At 40.6% G+C, this 21,873-nt stretch overlaps 1 protein-coding gene across 2 annotated transcripts in view; it reads left to right on the plus strand.

Moving 5' to 3' along the window:
* The window catches only part of LOC120803070 (F-BAR and double SH3 domains protein 2-like), a 38,483-nt gene extending 17,628 nt beyond the window's left edge, over positions 1–20,855 (plus strand). Inside the window, exons 7-20 of one of the 2 annotated variants that reach the window (XM_040151375.1) lie at positions 2,551–2,605; positions 2,687–2,815; positions 2,902–3,024; positions 5,767–5,862; positions 11,198–11,314; positions 13,338–13,436; positions 14,801–14,953; positions 15,166–15,300; positions 15,973–16,056; positions 16,192–16,375; positions 17,863–18,086; positions 18,914–19,124; positions 19,266–19,330; positions 20,182–20,855. In XM_040151375.1, coding sequence (XP_040007309.1) covers positions 2,551–2,605; positions 2,687–2,815; positions 2,902–3,024; positions 5,767–5,862; positions 11,198–11,314; positions 13,338–13,436; positions 14,801–14,953; positions 15,166–15,300; positions 15,973–16,056; positions 16,192–16,375; positions 17,863–18,086; positions 18,914–19,124; positions 19,266–19,330; positions 20,182–20,265 — 1,759 coding nt within the window. In that variant the 3' untranslated portion in view covers positions 20,266–20,855. The remainder of the gene's footprint in view (positions 1–2,550; positions 2,606–2,686; positions 2,816–2,901; positions 3,025–5,766; positions 5,863–11,197; positions 11,315–13,337; positions 13,437–14,800; positions 14,954–15,165; positions 15,301–15,972; positions 16,057–16,191; positions 16,376–17,862; positions 18,087–18,913; positions 19,125–19,265; positions 19,331–20,181) is intronic. The other variant, XM_040151376.1, reaches the window with a different exon arrangement.
* The last annotated feature ends 1,018 nt before the right edge of the window (positions 20,856–21,873 follow it).

Below are 21,873 nucleotides of genomic sequence, written 5' to 3' on the forward strand. Positions count from 1 at the left end.
ACAGTCCAAAACCCAAAGATATTCTGTTTGCTATAATGTAAGACTGGTAAAAGCAGGAAGTTGTCACACTAGAGAAGCCGGAACCATAAAATGTTTGGCAATCGACTTAAATGAAATCGGAACAGTTGATGATTAATTTTTTTTTTTAAATTGTTAAATCAGTTAATCAACTAATGTGAAAAATCGGTTATGATCCCCTCCACACGTTTTGAGACACACAAATAATTTGTGTATGATATGGTTTCTCCACAAAAGTTCATTACCTTGTGAATTTTTCTTCAAATTACATCTACTCCTTCTCCCTCCTTGGGAAATCCTGAATCTATAAATATGCAAATCTTTTTCATATCAAAAGATTAACTTTTCGATACAAGATTTCTCCTAGTCCACTGAATAAAGTCCATTCTCAGTGTTTGTGTGATGGAGGCTTCATGTTTCCACATCACACTTGTGCAAGTTGCATATTGCACAAACATCATTCTGTTGTGGAGTTAAAACATGCAAGTGCAAGAACAATAAGTGGAACATATTTGTGAGTTCAGGGGGACTAATTGATAGTGAAAATAGTCGTAAGTTACAGCCAAACAAACAACTAACATTCAGGCTGTTGTTTGCTGCTTTGAGGGAGCTTTTTCTTCTCCTCTTCATTCTCAACACTTTGTCCTGGCACAACATGAACAGCTGGCACTTTCATTCACCACATTGCAGACATTTTTCTGCCCATCAGGAAACTTTATTACAGAGCTCAGACACAGCTCGTTGAAGTTTTGCTGTTGGAAAGGCACTTAATTTAATACTGCAAATACTACTTTCTAAAGTGGCTTGTTGTGTACAACACAACACGCACGAGTAAATATGCTAACTTCCAGGTGCATTTGTTTCAACCTTCATGAATACCTTCTAAATGAACTCTCCACTGACTTGATGGTCAATAAGGTGTAAGAAAGCGAAGTTGGATAATTTAATCTTTGTATCGATGTACTCAAAAATGTTTACATGCATGCAACTGTTTTTACCTAAAATGACAACACTTTATTCTCTGTTGCGATACTTCCTACATGTGTGTTGCAAGCTGCGAAGGTTCTCACGTTGATTAATGCGTTTACATGCGCTTAAGCAACCAGGTTACTCGGCCAATCAGAACGCGTTGGCATGCACTGTAGTAACCTGGTTGCTGTAAATCTGTGTAGTAGGTCAGTAATCAGATCTTAGTGAATTATAATTTTTTGGAAGCATGACCTTTCTATTTTAACTGTCATACTGATAGAAGATGCAGCTTTTGGACTTTTGTTTTCTGTTTTTTGTGTGTGTGTCTGTGAGGTGAAGACAGAGAGCAGTGCTTTTCCCTCGCAGAGCAAAAGTGTATAAATTTAACAAATAGTCAGCAGTGGAAACAGATGTAGCTGTTTTCTGTTGGTGTCAGTGTGACTGGGACTTTGAATAGTTAGTTTAGAAGCTAGAAGGCGTCATTCCATGTACTGATCTCCCCTTTCATGCACCCACTCTGATACTTTCCCTATGTGAAGTCTTTGTCCTACACATGTATACTTATAAAAAGCCAATTAACTCTAATTAAGAAATCATCTTTCTCCAGCAGAAATCAGGCAGAGACAGAACTTGCAGAAACGTGATTTTTAAGTTAATTTTTCTCCCTGTTGTCCCTACATTCATCCGAATATATTTATAATATTTAAATCAATTAATGGGTTTTTTAAATAATAGGAAAACTGACTAAAACTGAAACACAAACAAAAATAAACTGTAGCAGGGAAAACATTCTGCTGCTAGTAGATGAGGTGCAAAGTTAAAAAAAAAAATAACTTTGGAAAAATAAATTCCAGCTTTACCGCTGGTGTTCTCACCCCTGATTCATGCAAAAAATAAAAAAAATAAAAAAAATAAAAATCACAACACATATGTCAGAGGGTGTCTCTCCCCTCGGTGTCTGTACCTCAGTCTTCTAGGACCTACTTTTAACCAAACTAAGAGACCTCCTATATTTAGGAGAATTCTTAAATTGCAAGAAATTTGTTAATAACTTTAGTTGTTTGCTAATGGAAGTAAAAATTGGCTTTCATTTGAGTCCAAAATTTCCCTTTATGCAGTTTGATAAATTGGGATTTAAGTAACCTGGCCCCGTCCCAGGTGACTTTAATCCCCTGCGCTGAATCATGAAAACCAGGTCTCTCATTTAAATGATGTTTCAGAAATCAGTCTACTGACGAAAGTCAGCTATATCCCTGATACTTAAGTGCATGTAAACACACTGCTTTTTGTTATCTCTTACTTGTCATCTTGTTTGATGATCATTATTTCCTGGCTAGTTTGGGTCTTTTCTAACAGAACTGTTTGTTACCTTAAGCCTTTGTGAACAGTGAGCCTACTTGCTTTTTTCTCCCTCAGTTAATGGAGTCAATCCTCCATATGCTGCTCATATGCAAAACTACAACTAAAAGAAATATTACAAATAAACACTGGTGATATATTCACTCTTACAGTTATAAAGTCAAACAGTGTCAGACAATGTCTTTTGTCTTTTCCTCTGCTCAGGTCCAAGCTGAGTCTCTTCCAGTCCAGATCCAGTCTGCAAAGGGCAAGCGTAAAGGTATGAGATCTTTACATCTGAAAATCTGCTCGGCATTTTGGTGCTGCAGTCAGCCAGCAGTGTGACCTTTTTGTGTTCCAGCTGAAAGCCAAGAGGAGCGAGTGTAACTCCAAAGCCACTCATGCCAGAAACGACTACCTTCTCACACTAGCAGCCGCTAATGCTCACCAACAGCGCTACTATGACACAGACCTCATGGACTGCATCAAGGTGACGACATACTGAGTACGTGGGTAGACGGTAGGAGATAAACATTAACTGTAATCCTAAAAATATGTTGCTGTCGTGGTCTGCAGGTCTTAGATGGCAGAATCTATGAGCAGGTAAAAGATTACCTGGTGTCCCTGTGTCAGACTGAGCTGGAAACCTACCAGGCTGTCCACAACACCTTCAACCAGCTCTTGATCAGCTCAAATGGGGTAAGTATTCAAACCCACGGGACCACCAATACTTAATGTCAAGGGCTGGGGGGACTATTCCAGTTAATCGCGATTTTTATTTGAGTGATCCAGTATCGATTCTTCAAAACCCCAAGATTGATCTTTGCATTTGCACATTTCCTGAGTAAACATGTACATCTGTGCTAAATGTTATGTATATGTAGTGGTTACTTGTTGTAAGTGCTTCAGTTAGAGCTGCATGATGTGTAAAATGTCTTTGTGGAAATCAAGTTATTTACAGTGTGCCCACAAAAATGTTATTTTACTTTAAAACAGTAATGTAGATGACAGCTCGCTATCTGAGTCGCCTTGAGTCACGACAGTCTTGTAAACCGTGACGGGAATAATTAAATCTACGCGGACCTGTTGCAGTTTACTGGACTTTCGTGATTCAGGATGGTTAGCTGACTCTGGCTATTGCGCAGTATCTAGAGATCGAATCTACGAGAGGGACAGACCGAAAAAATACTCTGCAAACTGCAAACTGATCTGAGCTCTCAGTTTATGTTTGTCAGGGAGATACTATCTCTGGCCATGAGATGTGACGCCGTGGAAATCGACTGAACAGTGTGTGGATTCTAATTTATTCAGTCTGTCCCTGGGGAGTGAACACCAGCGGGCCAGCTGCCTGCAGATAACGGGGCAATGTCTTCATTTTGCATTTTCCAAGGAAAATAAATCCTGGAAATGTGTTTACAATTAATCCTATAATGTGGGCTTTATAAAAATTATATATTCGGGGAAACAATAGTGTTGCTCACTTGAATGTAGAAGAAAATTAAGTTCGTAGGATAGATTGAGTTTTCTGTTTTCTTTGTTTTATATCATTGTAAAAAGTAAATGTAAAATGTGAAAAGCATTTTCTAACATTTATAGATCAAACTAATTAATTAATCAAGAGAATGGTCTGCAGATTAATCAATAATGAAAACAACTTTAGCTGCGGGCCTAGAATTAATTAGCGAGAAGCTGATATGATCTGTTACCGGTGATCTTTGCCATTTTATTCGATGTATGTGACGGTCTGAGATAACTAAAAACAAGAATATTCTACCTGAATGTTTTGTTGGGTGCTCTTTGCTAACAAGCAAACTTCAATTTGGGATTATTAAAGTACTCTACCATATCAATCTCTCTAAGAGATACAAATACGTTAGCGTCAGAGCTTATAGAATCCATGTATTTTACCCGTCTGGTTGTCAAAACTCAGTCACTTGCACCAGTGCACTCAAATAATTCTTTGCATTTACACACTCTAATTTTCACTCTCACATGCAACAAAATGCGTGAGCACAGCTTCGCAGCTCTGGCAGGCTGAGGAGGACAAAACACAGTAGAATACGGTAAAGAAAGGATCAGCATTTGATCAAGTTTGGTTCAGCTGATACTGATCTATGGAAATATGCCTGGATTAGCCCTGATACCTATCCTACATTGGGTTCAGGCATCTCTAATGCATCAGTATCACTCAGTGTCTTAGTGAACGTTGGAGGAGCTGAACTCTACTGCCTCACCGACTGCTAATTAATTGAAATGGTTTGAGTTACTTGGGTGCTCCTCGGTTACATGCCCTTCAGCCCTCGGCCTCTTTGAGACTGTTCTGTCCAGGTCATCTTGCCTCTCTCTGGAGCTGGAGTGGCATTTTGTCCCTGCACATGCCAGAATATGAACAGATCATTAGAGAGGGAAGCAGTGAAGGATTTCAGCAGAGCTCACATTTCAGCCCATGTGCTTCCTGTGTTCACACAAATCCCCTGAAACAGGTCTGATGTGTGCTCTGTGTAATGTATTATTTTCATTACTACCCATTAATATGTTTTTTGTGGTGTAAACAGTTTCAATATCTATTTTATCTCTGCAACATATAAGAATCTTAATACATTCTCCCTTTCTGGTTCCACTGCTCTGAGGTGAACAACATAATAGGTCTCAAATGCTGCGTAGGAAGAACAAATTCCCTGTTGTTCCCATAGGGTGTAAAAAAACAAATGTTGCTGGCTATTTACGCGCCAACATCAAGAGCTTTGACGTGCGTCATAGCATCGCGCCGGAAAAGGGCAAAAAATTAGCCTGTCCAACCGGGTGTCGTGCTTCCATCACTGCCGATTGGCGCTGGAGCGGATGAATATCCGTGACTACTGCAGAGTCATTTGAGCCGGGAATGAAAGCCAATTGTAACCTTTCTCACTGAAGACAAAAGCCAGATGTTAATGGGTTTTTTGCCCAGTGTGAAAGGGGCTTATGTTACGCTAACCTTAAAGTGTTAAACCCTATCAGATATGTTCTAAGTTAATGTAGGGATATTATAGGAACATTATCCAGGGCTGAAATGAAGTGTACTGGGTTTTTTTTCCCATTGCTTTAGGTTTTTTCAGTACTTGTTCATAGTGTTTCTCAGCTGCATACCTTTACATCTGTTGCTGCCTTCATGAAATATATTAGGCATAATCAATGAGTTTACAGATAAAGTTAGATTAAACTATGGGACAGCCCATACAGATCGTTATGTTTTAATTAGCCACACCATTTTAGTCTTGTTGGCTTTGCACTAACTGCTGCTGGTCTGCCGTTCATTTAGAAACACCGAGCAACATTTCAGAATAAAGACAAATTTTCATGGGAAAAAAGTTTTTAAATTTTGAATTATGTGCACACAAAGTTGTTTCTTCTTGACTTAAAAATTCAATATGTCCTGTCTCTTCTTAAAACACACACGTGTAGGTACTGCAGGAGTTTCACCAGCAGCTGTTTGCGCAGAAGAACCCCATGTTTCAGCAAGCCCCGAACTTCTTGTACCAGCCCATCGACTCAGATACGGTAAATACGGTAATGTTTTATTGTCCATTTAATTATTGCTTAATGCATAAAAAGGTCAAACGTGAACAGTACAACACAGTGGCTGCGTATCTGCTCGAGAGGTTTTCCATTTTTTCCCTCTCTCTGTCTGTCCTTTGGTCCCCAGACTTCATTTTAACATGGATATAAATTAACTTGAAGCCAATATCTTTACTGATTGTCACAGCTTGTCTGCTCAGAGTTTCTAATTCAACAGACACTCTTTTCGATGCTCTCTGTGTTGTGATTGAGATACTAATGGCAACAAAGACCACACACTATACACATCTCTGCATCTGCAGAAATCTAGCCTCTACCACTTCTGACTGCACAAATTCACAAAAATGCCATAAAATAAAACCTGATTGTTGTACTCAAAACCAGATTTTGGGCCATCATTGATGTAAAATAGACTGCAATTCATACTGTTGCTTAATCAGTCGTGGAGGACGGCGGCTGTTTTCCACTGTGACCCAGTATTAAAACGTGCATAGAAACTTTTTCATACCATTACTGCAATGTAATCCGCTTCTCCACTGTCATTCCTTGTGCTCGGCTTTACATGTTAAGAGCTGTTAGTAGCCAGCTACTATAGTTATCTAACACGTAATGATTCTTTGGAAAGTTTTATTTTTAGGTTGCTAAAAATAACATTCTGATATCACGCCTCTGTAAACATTGATGTGGGAAAGACATGGCAGAGTAAATAATCAATATAATGTCAGTATCCATTGTTCTGGACTGTTTGTTGCTCTGGCAAAATGTGATGGGAATTTTTTATAATTTCATTGGCCAGCATTTATAAATATTTATAAAAGATTTGAAATTTTACAGATAAATCAATAAATCAAGAAAATCATTAGCAAACCAATGCAGATAAGATATAAGTATAAAATGGTAAAAGGACAAGATCATTGTGCCAAAAGAATATACATTTAAGCCCCACGAAAAATGGAATCAAGCCAAATTAACCATAAATTTATAAACCACAAAGGAAATAAGGATAAAATAGTAAAAGGGTAAGAGCTAGGACTGAAACAGCAATACATACATTTGAACAGAAAATGGGATAAAGCCAAGTAAACTTTAGGATCACCAGAGCATGTACAGGTGTAGTCAGTGGAGGACTCAATTAATTAATTCAGCCAAAGAAATTAGTTCATTCATTTTCAGATCCTGCTGCAATGTGTTTCTTCTGAGAGGAAGGTCCTATAACAGATCCCTTAACTCCTTTTTATGGACTTTGTTTAATGTCAAATATGGATAGATACATGTATAATATGTTTTCCATTTAAATTATTCTTGGAAAGTTCTATATACAGTGCTCACTTGTCTGAGTTCTCTGATTCTTAACGTCTCTGTTCTCTCTCTCACACACTCACACACACACACACACACACACACACACACACACACACACACACTTGTGAGTCGTGTTTGTAAGTCTTTTCGCAAAATCGGCCCAGTTACTGTCGCTATATACACAGTATATTTGCGTCATTCATTTTTGCAATAAATGCTCTTGGTTCATTTCAAGACGGGGAACTCTGAGCCCTGTTATGATTTATCTAGATGTACTGTGCGTGAAGTAATGACACACTGTATGTGTAGATGAATATACATGAGTTTTTAGGTAGATACTCATTTAATTGTGTTTCAGCTTTCAGCCTTTTCAGTTTTAAAATGTCACAACCCAGCAGTCTCAGAGCTCATTTAACCATCAACATCAGAGGAAAGTTAAGTAATGGCCTCGTGCTAAACATGACTTGAACTTTGAGCGGTTTGCAAACATATAGTACTTGATCTTATTTGAATCATTTATCTGGAAGTGTTAATTACAGTTGTATTAAATTATTGTGGGAAGTTTACATACAGTCAAACCATATTCAGACTGATGTTGGCACTGCATTAAAAAGTGCAGCCCCCTTCATTTCAATGAGACAAGTCGAAGCCAAAAAAAAAAAAAAAAGCTCTGCGCAATGTCATCTAGCAAGGTGCCAAAACGGCCAGCTAAACAGATGCAAGTTCTCATGAATGACGCAACCCTACTGTTCACCCCTTGCTGCAACACAGTTGATGAAAAAATGCTGCGGTAACAACTTTCCAGAGTTGTAAAATCCTTTTTTTATAGTAATATAAAATGCTGTGGAGTGTTTTGGAATCTGATAAGCCTTAAAATTATCTGTGGTCTGTTACTTAAACTGGACTTACTGGACCAGATTTCATCAAACTTAACCAGTACCTGAAGCAACAGGCCCAAACCAAAGTTAGCCCCTTGTGTGGTGGTTGTTTTTTTTTTTTTCCAGCCTGAATCTCCTGCCTTTGGCGTATCAAAATCTGCTCTCCCAGCTGCTTTGCCTAAATACTTGGGGCAATAAAAGTCGGATTTGTGTGTAAAATTTACATCCTACAGCAGCCTGCGTACTTTAGCAAATCCCACCTAACTCATTGCCACTAATTCAAATGCAATCTGTTCTGCGCTGCACTTTTGCACACCTGTTCATGACGCTTTTATTGTCTCCTTATGGGTGGAAATCTATTTCAGACAGCTTTCCACCCATGCTGGGCATTTATTGCACATTTTGCCCTCTATTTAAAAAAAACAACACAAAACCCAAAAAACGCAATAAAGATAAGCATAAATGTCAACTTCAGTCCAAAATATTTTATCAGCCCTTAAGACTCCCCCAGTGTGCATATGTGTCAGTGATTTATTGATGGCTGCTGTACATGAATGTAAAGTAATGGAGTCTATGTAACACATACGTTTCGAGCTGCACTAACTATGCAGGTCCTTTTCTCCTCTGCACTGGCCTTCTGCTCCACTGGACAACACTGGACAATTTGTTCAAACTGCAAACGCTGGCGTTGTTTTCATTGGAAGTCAAACAAGCAGCAGCCTGTTCCTAAAGAAAACATTAGTGGTGGAGAGCCTAGCCTCCCTCCTTCCCTCCCTCCCTGCCCGTGCCACTTGCACCAGACAGAGGGATCCGGTAAGGAATAGAGCTGAACTGCTAGGGAGGGGCAGGAGGCAGGCCAGGCCCTGTGAACGGCCCATCTGTGAAAAGGAGGCATTGTGAGTGGGCCTCATCAGAGTGCAATGACCCTCCCCACCCCAGCCCTTTTCCTCCATACACACACACATGCACACACACTGCTGTTGTCATGTGGAAACCTCTTAACTTAAATTTTAGGGATGTGTTTTAATCTTAAAGCAGCCATTTTCCATATTTTTTATAATAATGGTGACAGTGTGGAAAGGGCTCGCTTGTAGTCATGAACCTGAATCCGCAGCTCCCCTCACCCCTTTTGTTGTACCGTCCAGATTGTAAATTCACTGTTCTGGCTCACATAGATTTGTTTTCAGCTGCAGCAGGCAGCTGTTTTCAGTGAAAAAGCTCTTAAAAAAGGAGTAAAAAAACCCCCACTGTACACTACCTGCCCAGCACCAAACAGCAGGCGGACACGGTTCGAGGCCAGCTGGTGAACTTAGTGGAGTTATTGGAGTTACATTTGCCAGGTGCTTAGAAACCTGACTCAACATGAAAACTAATGTTATGAATCTGCTGGATTTCTAAATAAACAACTGTTTTCTAACAAGTTCCTCAAGCCAACTTTAAGGTGATGTCAGTGTTGTGATCACAGCTTGTTTCAACTGCCCCTAAATTGCCAACAAATCCAATCTAAAACGCTCCAAATTAAATCTAATCCCAGTCCACCTTGGATAAAAGATGACTTTCCCACCTTTTAAAATAACCAGAACTATAAGGAACTGGCTCCTTTATAACCTATTTCACCTTTCAAACAGCTATTCAGGATGTGCGTTGCATGCCTTGTTTTGTTCTAACCAATCAGTAACAAGAACCAAACACATACATGGTAACAAGAAACAAACAAACAAAAATTTTAAAGACCCCAAAGCAGCTCTAATCAATAGAATTGTAGCATATTTCACACTTTCAGCCATTGTTTTGGTTTTAATGGCAACAATTGTATTGTTTTTGGTTTAACTATCCGCTGCACCAGCAGATGCCCCCCCCCTTTCCTCACTGATTAAAACTACTTTCATTTAGTTACATATCACCAAACGGCTTGCAGGCCACATTAGAGCCCAGTTGGTGAACAATATAAGTGCATTTAGCAGCTGAACAGCCAGATATTTCCCTCAGGAGTTGGCGCAGACCAAAAGAGAGCTAAAAAGAGAATGAGATTGGACTTGCATTGTTTGTGTGGCCGGAAACACAACTCAGAATGAATGATAATGTTGCTCCATATCTGCTGGTTGTATAAATAGATTGTTAGCTAACATGTTCACTGTAACAACTGAAGGTTATAATACGTTGTTTTATGTGTACTGCTCCAAAGTTCCTAAAAATCATTTTCTGCAGGTTGAAAGATTGTATTGTTTGGCTCAGGTTTGATACAGTTCCACAACCATTGTGCTTCTGATTCCACGCTACTACGTGAGGCTGCTTTCTTCAGTTCCTAAACATTTTAACTCCCTGTGGTGTGGAGATGTGAGGTTTTTATTTGACCCACCAACATGCCTTCATGGACCGAGTGAAGCTGTTTGCTGTTCAGTGTTGCCCAGTGTAAACAGATTTTTCTCCCTCCCTCCCTTACGTAACTGAGAGCCACCTGATGTTTCTTTACATTATGGGACTTCGGGCCTCATAAATGTAAAAGATGAATATATTTCCATTTTAATCACTGGTGCTGATGCTGAGACAAATGCTCTATTCAAGCTCCAGTCCTGTGAATATCTTTCTTAGAATACACATTTTCAACTCTGCCCATGTAATATGTAAGGAGGAAGTTGCCACATCAACGTAACAGAAACGGTAAATATAACTCACACTGGTGGCATTTAGGAAACACCAAGGGCCTCTTAAAGGTGTCCTGGTTGGTCATGGCATTGACTAAAAGTGCATTAAGCAACATTTTTATTTTAGATGCAGTCTTCTCAGAGAGGAATAGTTGCTTCTGTGTGATGTAATTCACAGTATGGCGTATTTAATTGTGACAAACAACCTAGTTTTTCAGAGAAACCTCTTTTCTTTTTCTTTGGATTTTAATTCCTCTGAAATATTGCCCTCAAATATTAGGCATTCTCCTCCATGGAATATATTGCAGTTGTTGTTAACTGTGACTTCAACAGCCGAATGGAACAAATCTGTCAGTGTCAACCTTCATATATCTGCAGCTTGATAAACAGCATCTCTGTTATCGTTGTGAAGTATTGCTACGGTCTCGTTCTGTTCATCTCCTTTACCTGCTCTCTTTCTCTGTCTCTGTCTGTCTGTCTGCGCGTTTGTAGGTGATGCAGCTGCAGAAAGAGAGCGGGACGGCGGAGGAGCACAGCCTGGATAAGGAGGCGAGGAAATGGGCGAGTCGCGTGGCCCGAGAGTACAAGAGCATCATCCACACACAGAGGGTGAGAACCAGATCACACTGATAAAGAGATAATGTCACGGGCAGGCGTCACTGCCAGACATGGTGCCACCATATCTTGTACACATGGTAGTCATGTATTGAAACAGAGTGGTGTATTTAACAGGGAGAGTGAACATTAATATACATTGCTGTAAATGTGTCAGTTAGCCAAAAGGCTGTTTTTTCATCTGTAGTCCCTGGAAATATATTACAAAGCCACCCTAAAAAAGAATATAAGATTAAAATTGCAAATGTTAATGAAACCGTTTATAAGCACACAGAGCAATAATTAAAAGGCAATATTATTGTTAGTAAAAAAACATTATACTAACATTATACAACATTGTCAGCTAATAGTTAAAACATGCAACAAAGAAGCGTGTAAGACAAGAAATTCAAAGCACTAAAAATGGGAGTATTAATTAACTGAAATACGCGCTAAATAAGACAACATTGTGCTGCATTGTTGGACACTAATTGAAACATGAAGCAGAAGTATACAGTACAGACATAAAAAGCATATACACATATAGTATAAACGGCTGTCTGAAAAAGTTTGGGCTTTCCCGGGCAAAGTATATATGTTGTTGGTTTTTGAAGTGAAAAGAAATTAATAAAGCCCTGCAGCAAACGGACATTAAAATTGAGCCTTTCTTCAAATGTTAACGGACTGTTAAATGATTTAGTAGGGACCAAACTTTTGCACATGCCACAATCACTGTTTCAACAGGTCACGGTGGGACATAAGGCAATCCAAGAGCCTCTAGTTCTAAGTCTCAAGTGGTCATCACAGTCCTTGTTTTTGTGTTGCTCGTCCCAAAACTTGATGCATGGTTGGTTTCCTCAGATTCACTCCTCAAGCCAACATCACTGAAAGTGTTACCCTGTCTGTGACTTTTTTTAAACAGTAGAATATGTACAAATCAGTCAGAACAATCAGTACAAAGCAATAAAGAACACAAAATCACCTGTCAAGTTGTCCTTTGATTCTACAAGGAAGTTGTCAGGGACATAAATCAGTTTATCATTTATTAAAGTTCCTAGTGCAGGTGTGAAAAAACACACCAGGAACAGAATAAAGGGAACTAGAAGTAATATGGACTGTGGTGGTGGAAACAATATTGTTTATTATTGTGGTACATCAATTGGTATAGGTATATAAATGCAGAGACCAAAAATTGACATTCACACTTTAACATTTATTAAACCGGGAAGCCTAGTAAAGATCAGAAAAATCTGTGTCCCTCTCTCTCTGTCCTGGCCAAGATGAGCAGCAATAACAAGAATTTACAGACAAACGTCATAAGACGGATAACACAAAATATGCCACAAAGACGTTTATTTGCAGAGGACATAGTAGATAGTGTTAGCCCAAGAAAGTGCAAGTCACGCTGAATATAAAACTGTGCACATCATGTCTTTGCGTTCAGACTTGACCGAGTTTTGACTGCAGCCCGCCTGATACGTCAGCAGGACGATTTTTATCTAATCTCCTCATCTAAGCTAATTTCAGATTAAGTTGGTATCTGCGTTTATTACGGCCGTGACTCGCATGTGGGTACATTTAAAGCCGGTGCACTTGAAACACACATCTGATGATGAGATGAGTCATAATATTCTTATAAAGTTGTCAGAGAGCTGTTAATGACCAACTGGTATCTTTTGTCACTGAACTGGAATTTGGCTTTTGCTGTAAAGCAACAAGGTAGGTCAGTTTGCAAATAATAAACCTGGAGATCATAAAATCATCCACCATGTTTGATGGAAAAGATGATGAAATATTACAGCACAGGTTAAGAGTTTACCACCACATCACATTACGCACGTTTCCACTACACCAGGAACAAACATTTGTTTCCAAAAACAAGGAAGTGAGTCACTCCCAATCAAACATCTTCAGTTAGTGGCTGTATTCATAGACAGTTTCCATACTATTCTTTTTATACATTATAGATGTGTTTTATCCTTAGCTGTTGTCAATGTGAGTCAATGTGTTTTTATTTCCTCTTGTGCTTTGTTTTTAGGCCCTGGAGGAATATGGGACGCAAGAGTCGTCAGAGCAGAATAACAGTGAGCTGGAGACAAAGATGGAGGTGGCCAGGCAGAGTCTTCGGAGGGCAGAGGTAATGTGTGTGAGTGTGTGTGTGAGTGTGTGTGTGTGTGTGTGTGTTATGGAGTAAGAAGTGGATTTCTCTGTTTTCTCAATCACTGTCTTATTCCTTAAGATATCCCCGGTGCTCCACCTACTGGTTAAAAAGCTGAAATGGCACGTTAGGGTCTAACAGTCCTAGTATTCATACAGTGGAGAGCTGCAAGGATTAGTCGATTAATTGATTAGTCAGTCAGTGGAAGATTAATCTGCATCTGTTTTGACAATCAGTTAATTATCAAGCAAAAAATGCGATTTCTTGGTTCCCGGCACTACAATGAGAGAATTTGTTGCATTTCCGTTCATATCTAAATTGAATGTTTTTGGGTTTTGGACTGTTGGTCGCACAATACAAGGTGTATGATGATGGGCTCTAGGAAATTGCATTTTTCAGTGTTCTTTGGTGTGTTCTAGACCAAAGGATCAATCGATTTAATTGACAAAATAATCTTCAGATGAATCGATGAAGATAAACGATAAGTTAAAACCCTAATGCAGTGTCTGAGTAGTAGGGTTGTCATCATCCTGGGTTTCAGTGGAGAGTTTTAGCATCTCATTGTTTTCTAAATTCTTTTTCAGAGGAGGGAGAAAAAAACTTGTTTGTAATTTATTTTCTTTTAATGGTGATTTCATGCCTAACTTGTTTGGTTTGGTTAAAGGAGAGTCTGGTGCATTTGCCCGTTTGGGTCGAACTATGAATAAATCCATGGGCTGACTGTGAATTTTTTCAGGAGGCAATCTTATAAGCTCTCTATCAAAACCATGTGTTGTATATATTTATGCAAAGCCATGTCGTATATGGGTAACATGTATGTGCATAAGTTGTTAAATCAAGAGAGTGTTGTGCTTGTGCCCTACTCCATTTATTTTAGCAGAATCCAATAGAGCACCCTCGGAGTATTTTAAAGTGGAAGGTAGAGCAACAAAATCCGTAGTAGGTAGTTACTTATAAAAAGGATTTGTTGACAGGTCACGGCCATAAGATGAATTTAACAGTGGTTTAGCCTTTGAAATGATCCTAAAATCCCACATCCACTATCAGAAAACACTGTGGTTGGACCGTTTTCACACCACAAATGAACCCACCAGTGCCTGGCTGGAGGCGGACCAACACCTTCCTTTTAAGGCGATCTTGGTCTGGTTGTTTAGTCCACAACAGAGTTCGACTGACAGCTTTCACACCAACCCAAGCAAACCAAAGCAAAAGGGCAAACAGCCCAGAGTTTATCTGAATGAAGCTTCACTTTAAATGATCCGTCAGTCATATCTTCTGCATTTGCTAATAGCATTGAGTGTGTTATCGTGTTTACCTATTTATTTTTCATCTTGTAATGGCAGACGGTGAAGGTGAAAGCAGAGGCCCGTCTGGACTTGTTGAGGCAGGCGGGAGTTGCTGTTGAAACCTGGCTGAAGAGCGCGATGAACCAGGTGATGGAAGAGCTGGAGAACGAACGCTGGAACAACCTCAGTACCCACGACCCTTCGCTCTCTGTAAGACCCACAAACAACTAATGCATAAATGCTAAAATAACATTTTTCACAATTATAACCTGTCTAAAATGTCTAAATGTGAGGAAGTAGCACTTCACTTAAGTTTGTTGAGGCCACAGCAGAGTACAGATTATCTAGTGTCTCCAGTATCATTATAAACAAGTGCAGTTCTGTCTGTGTCAGACAAAGTAATGTCTGTCATATTTCTGCAGGGGACAGCCGATTTGGAGCGAGAGGATGAGGAGGAGATGGAGGACAGTGGTGAAGTGCTGGACGACAGCAGCTCCAGCCCTTCCAGCACCTTGAAAAACTACCCCCTCACCTGCAAAGTCCTCTACTCCTACAAGGTGCCATCAGAAAACAAACTGTTGCTTTTTTGACCCGCTGTTGTTATCACAGCACATAACTTGTAAATAATGCGTGTAGAAATTGGAGAGCTGCAACAATTATTCGATCGGGGAAAAAAATGAATCGGTAACTGTTTTCAATATTAGTCATTTTCAAGCCAAAATTGGCTACACAGCACCACAAACAGCAGCCTCCAAAATGACCATACAGTTGAATTAGCACCTCTTTAAATGTTATTATTTATTATCATCATAACCTTCATGAGGGTCGTATTAATTACAGGACTGTTGTATTAGACTGCTTTAGTTTTAGCTAAGTGTACCTAATAAACTACCAACTGAGTGTAATCCTTAATTTAGATTCACCCAACCATCTGTTTTTTGTGGGTTTGATAAAACTTTGCCTCTGCACCTTGAAAAAACTGTGAAATCAGACAGTTTTTTTGTTTGTTTGTTTTTTCACACAGCAGTTGACAACAGAAGTGGTGAAAGCTGACATAGTGAAGTTTAATTGATTAGGATTCAGGGACTAAGACACAACACATGGTTTGAAAGGACATTGACCTGCAGGAGATGAGTTTGTACCCAGTTTGTGTGACTTTCTCCCTCGTTTAGCCCCGGCTCCACAATATTTTCCTACAAACAAACTGACTGATCTTGTTTGTCTTTCAGGCATCTCAGCCAGATGAACTGACCATTGAGGAGCAGGATATCTTGGAGGTCATTGATGATGGAGACATGGAGGACTGGGTCAAGGTAAACTACATCGCCACAGATTTGAGCTATGCTGTTGACCTTGTAGCCACAGTTTTCAGCATTTTTGCTTGTCGTGGGTTTCCCACCAGTAACCTTTCACCAGGGGTCATCAGTATGTATTTTCTGCATTTCCAGGCCAGAAACCGCAGTGGACAGGTAGGCTACGTCCCAGAGAAATACTTGCAGCTGCCGTCCTCCAACAGCCTGCTGAGTATGCTGCAGTCTCTGGCCGCACTGGACGCCCGATCCCATTCCTCCAGTAACTCGACTGAACCTGAAACCGAACTACCAACCGGGTCTGTCAACGGAGACTCCAGCGGTGAGGGATACTTCTACTCAGTGAATGCCTGAGCAATTCTGTGCAATAGTTTGGCCACACCTGGGGAAAATCATGTTGTTTTCACTTAAGAAAAAAAAAAAAAAAGTATATACAGCCCCTGCAGCAAAAAGGCATTAAAAATTAGCCTTTATTCAAGTCTTATTGTGCTGTTACTTCATGAACTTAAAAAATAGGAGGAAAAAAGTAATTGTGGCACGGGCAAAAGTTTGTAAAACACTCAGAACGTGATTAACTTGTTAGGACTTAATTAACTTGTTAGAACTTGTAAGGTAGGTCAAATATTATTAGGAATTGTCAATCTGATCAACTGACTGAGGACCTTTTAAATGAAGCTAAATGATACCTACAAACCAGGAGAGGCTCTAAAAAGATGTCAAAGCATGAAATTTCCACTGTCTGAAATCATGAAGAAGTGGTAGTCAAGGGGAACTGTGGAAGTCAAGACAATATCTGGAAGACCAAGAAAACCTTAATATAAAACTGCAATTTCTGCTGGACAGAAAGGCAAAGCAAAACCCCACATGACTGCGAAGGAGCTGCACGAAGGTTTAGCTGCCACAGGGGGGTGGTGGCCCAAATTTCCACTGTTCACTGTTGATGGACAAACATAGACGAGTCATTAGGAGGAAACTTTACATGAGACCTCATCACAAAAGTCAACATCTGAAGTATTCAAAGCAACATCCAGATAAGCCAGAGTCATTTTTGGAAACAAGTGCTGTGGACAGATGAAGTCACACTTGGGCTGTTTGGCCACAGTCACCAAAGGTGTGTTTGGAGGGGAAAAAAAGGAGCATCATTTGATGAAAAGAACAACTTAAGCAACGGGGGTGGAAATATTCTGCTTTGGGGTCGTGTGGCAGCCAGTGGCTCGGGAAACATTACACAGACAGGTACGAATGGATTCCACTAAATATGAAACTGAAAAGAGGCTGGCTCCTACAGCAGGACAATGATCCGAGGCAGACCTCAAAATCCCCCATGAACTACCTCAGGAAACACGAGCTGAAGCTTTTGGAGAGGCCCTCACAGTCCCCCTGATCACTGAAAATCTGTGGGTAGATCTTAGACATGCTGCGTGTGCAGGACAGCCTAAGAATATCTCAGAACCTGAAGTGATCTGCAGGAACAGTTGGTGAAGCTTTCTAAAGCAAGAACACAACGACTCGTAGCTGCTACAAAGGGTTTTTATGGCTGTGATATCTGCCACGTGTAAGGTCATTTACTACTGATCTAGCATGGCGCCGAAAAACTTTTGCACATCAGTTTTTTTGTTTTTTTTTTTTTTTTTTTTAAGTTCATGAAATTAAGAGTAGCACTGCATTAACATTTGAGGAAAGGCTAAAAAAAAATCAACAACATATGTACTTTGTTCGGCAGTGCCCAGACTTTTGCACACAATTGAATAGCCAAAATTTTGTGTCCCACTATGTTGTAGTTTCTGAACTTTCCCCTCTTTATTGCAGTGTCGTTTGCAAAAGCATTGTACGACTACGCGGGACAAACGGATGATGAATTGTCGTTCCCAGAAGGCGCCATCATCCGCATCCTGAGCCGAGAGACCCACGAGGACGACGGTTTCTGGGAGGGAGAGTTCAACGGCGTCGTTGGCGTCTTCCCTGCAGTTCTGGTGGAGGATCTCGCCGGTGCCAGCGAGAACGGAGATGGACAAAGAGACGGCAGTGCACAGGTGTGTTGATGCTCACGCGCTTAGAAATGAGAAGAAACGTGAGATATGTGACTGTTTACTACGACTGTGGCTGTATCTTGACATCACCTGTAAATTTAAAGATAAGAGATGGGTTTTATACATGATTTCTGTTGCTTAAATGTATTGAAGTATTTACATGCTCCTGTTTTCAGAACAGAAAAACATATCAATGAGAAATCAGCTACTGAGAAATTGATGCTGTGAAAACCAGTGGCACAAATGCGTATTTCTTTTGTGGGATTTGGTAGGTTGAGTTGTATTTAAAAAAACAAATCTGCGCCTGTTATTATCCAGCATCTCAAAATCCCTCTTAAGAATTTCGCTAAAAGTTACAATACAACACTAAAAAATACTCTAGTTACAGTATTCTTGAAGCTTCCTACGCTTATTTTCAGCAAAGAGAGGGGCTACCCCAGGGGCAGAGTGTGACGCATCTTTTTAATGACATTCACAATAATATAGAAATTAAGATGATACGTTACCGTTCGAAATGTTCATGGAAATGTTGGAAATGCAGGAAAAAAGTAACACTTCCCTGCCTTTCATAATATAACTAACTAGGTCATCAGGGTTACATGTGTAAAAATATGATGCCAAAGTTAATGAGTAGCTTGAATCTCATATGTTGTGTCACTTCAAGAATTTTTTGCCAGTTGGGGCCGTTTTTCTACTCTTAGGTTTGATAGCTACATACCCTAGTTGACCCAAAAATGTCAGTCTAAGCTAACATTTTGTACCATCGCTCACCTTAAAGTCTGTTTTTTTTTAAAACTATAAATTTATACTTTGCTCCTGTTGTGCTCAAGGCCTCCCCCTCGAATTTGGCCCAGTGCGACCGATCCCCCCGTAGTCCCTTCCAGCCGGGGCCTCTCCACAGCAGCCCCCTTCAGACGCCCACAGTGTCCTCTCCCCTGGCAAGTCCCTGCAGCGCTACAGCCTCTCCCATTGGCCGACCGCCCGCCTATCACAACGGACATCACAGGCCTCCACCAGCGCCGCACAAAAGCCCCTTTCAGAGTAAGATCCACTGGTTATTCTGTTTAAAAATAGTTGTAGTGAACATGATATCTGAAAAGTGGTGACAGCTGTTACGAATTTGTTGTAGAAGGAAAAGGTAACTAAGCTGAACTGTTAACGGCGGTTGTGTGTCCCCTTCAGGTCCAGCCCAAGGCTCCCCTCAGCCTCCCAAATATCCAGAGAGTGGATCAGGCACCATTCGACCTGTGAGTAAACTAGTGTTAATTTTCTCAGCTATACATAGATTTTAGTCTAAGATCTGAGATCAGAAGATTTCTGGTCAGCCGCCCCCTTTTTATTTTTAGACAATTTTTATTCGACCAAAAGTCTGTATATTTTAGTCTCGTCCTAGTCCAAGAAAACCATAAACATTTCAGAGTTCTCATCAAAAGATTAGTTGATAAAAGTGTGAACATTTTAGTGTCGTTTTAGTCAAGAGCAAGAATGAGAGTTTTTTTTTTGGGCCAAACCTCAGGAAACTGCTTTCAAATAAGATTTTATTCATCTGACTTCAGGTTAAAAGAAAATTACCATGAAAATAAGCAACAAAATGACAGGTTGTGTGATGAAGGACGCGGCTTTGCAGAGAGGGCGCCTGGTCTGATGTTATTAGCTTAAGCCATACGTCCGGACGTGAAAGAGGATAAAACAGTGAAGGTCTGGACAGATGCAGCATCATCAGCAAATCCAATGCAATCCAACTCTCAGAATATGGGTCTGAAACCATCAGTTTGAGGGGGTTTTCATCCTCTGGGGACCAGGAACGTCTGTTCAAAATTTCATGTTAATCTATCAAACAGTTGTTGAGTTATTTCGGTCTGGATCAAAGTGGGGAGGCAGCCGACTGACGTCTCCATCCCTGGAGCCTCGCCAGCAGAACACGCTTCTTCAGACGTGTCCACACTGTAATACAGAGACCGATTCAGTTTTTTTTTTTTCTACTTAATGTTAAATACTGTGGTGTTAAAAGTTCTCGAACAAAGTGTTGATACAAACAACAGAGCACAAACATTTTTAGCTGTGTTTAACTGAGCTTTCGATTGACGGATGTGTCCAGGTTCGTGCTGCTCCTCCGCCCCCGAAGCAGCATCCTCGTGGGCAGGTGAAGCGGAGGGAGGAGGTGGAGATCACGCTGGTGTGAAGGCGGCACCCTGGTGGTGGCGGCGGCAGCAGCAGCAGCAGCGACGGCTCTGTTCAAACCAGCTGGGACTTGGCGGCTCTGTGCCTCTAAACGCACTCCCAAAGGAAACCTGAGGAAGCCTAACCCCCCCCCCCAAAGGCACCCGGAGGCCCGGGAGAGGCCCTCCACTCTGTCCTCATAGGGTCAGTGTGCTGTGGCGGAAGAATGTGCCTTTTCTTGTTTAATTTCCTCCCCCTGTTTAGTTTTCTCATTCTTCATACTTCCTCACCCAGGGTTTGTCTCATATTTGAATAAGACCGATAAATAGACTAATATTATAATTTCTATGTTTTAAAAAAAGGGGGGGGGGGGTGCAGCTTATTGTCCTTCTTGTCCCAGCTCTTCTACCAAGACATGAATCATTTTCAGTTCTCTAAAAAAAAAAATTTAAAAAATTGAATATTAACACAGCAAGTATTGTTACCAACTTCAAACATCAGTCCTGGCCGTGATTTTCAAAAACGCACGCTATTAAATCCTGTTTCCGTTCTTTGCTCTCGCTCATAGTGACTGATACGGTGATAATGCGCGGATAGTGTGACTTGTCACAGTGTAATATAATGTCCCTGTGCAGAGAACAAAAAAATACAGTAAGAACCTGTTCATGTGAGAAACGAAGATCATATTATTAACACGTTATCAGCTAGCAATGATGACTTTATTTGGACACAACAGTTTTAAAGGAATAGTTCGATATTTTCTTGTAAAGGTTAGAAGAGAGGATCGATACCACTTTGGCATCTGTAAGTACGTAGCTGGAGCCAGGAGATTAGATTCAAATACAGCTTTTGAATAAATTGTGTGAACTTCCTGTCCTGCTAGCAACCGATTTAAGGAGCCCCCCCCCCCCAAAAAAAATAACTTTTGATTGTCTGAAATGATAAACAGTCCTGAGAACAAAATGCCACAGTGCAGAGAAAATACAAGCTTGGATTGTCAGTGGCCAATGCTTTTTTTTTTTTTCTCAACTTGCTGACATATTATGCCACGTTGAGATCGATCTGAGCAGAGTGTGGCAAAAATAAAAAGATCAGCTTTTGCTGCAACACAAGACGACCTCCGGAAACACTCCTGGTGGATTACTCCTTAACACGAACGCTGTATTCCCGCAGTTAACCCCACGATCATCGTGACAAAAGGCAAAATAGTTGCGTCTGCGGTAAATTTCCAGTCATAACATTGTCTCTGAGTATTACAAACCATTGTGCAGTGTTTTGGGGCGTGATGAGCCTTTAAACCCATTAATCTGTTACGCCAACTGATACATCATTGTCTTACGGGTACCTTACACAACAAGCCCCCGCCAACGCAGCCCCCTGCACCGTTTTACCCCGGAGAGCACTAGCTCTGCGATTCGTCCCCACATCGGCGAGCATGGACGCACGGATGAGCATCGCTCCGCCGCTTCGTCCGGAAACCGTGGTTCGTGGTCTCGGAGGGAGTTATTTCTTATGCATCTGCCCAGCAAAACCAAACAGGCAAGATACATCGTATTAATTGGTGAACTTTAGAGGTGTTAATGGGGGGGTACCTGTGACTTTGGGCAGAGCCCGGCTAGCTGTTTCCCCT

This window comes from Xiphias gladius, chromosome 17 (genome assembly GCF_016859285.1).
Source record: "Xiphias gladius isolate SHS-SW01 ecotype Sanya breed wild chromosome 17, ASM1685928v1, whole genome shotgun sequence".
Taxonomy (NCBI): domain Eukaryota; kingdom Metazoa; phylum Chordata; class Actinopteri; order Istiophoriformes; family Xiphiidae; genus Xiphias; species Xiphias gladius.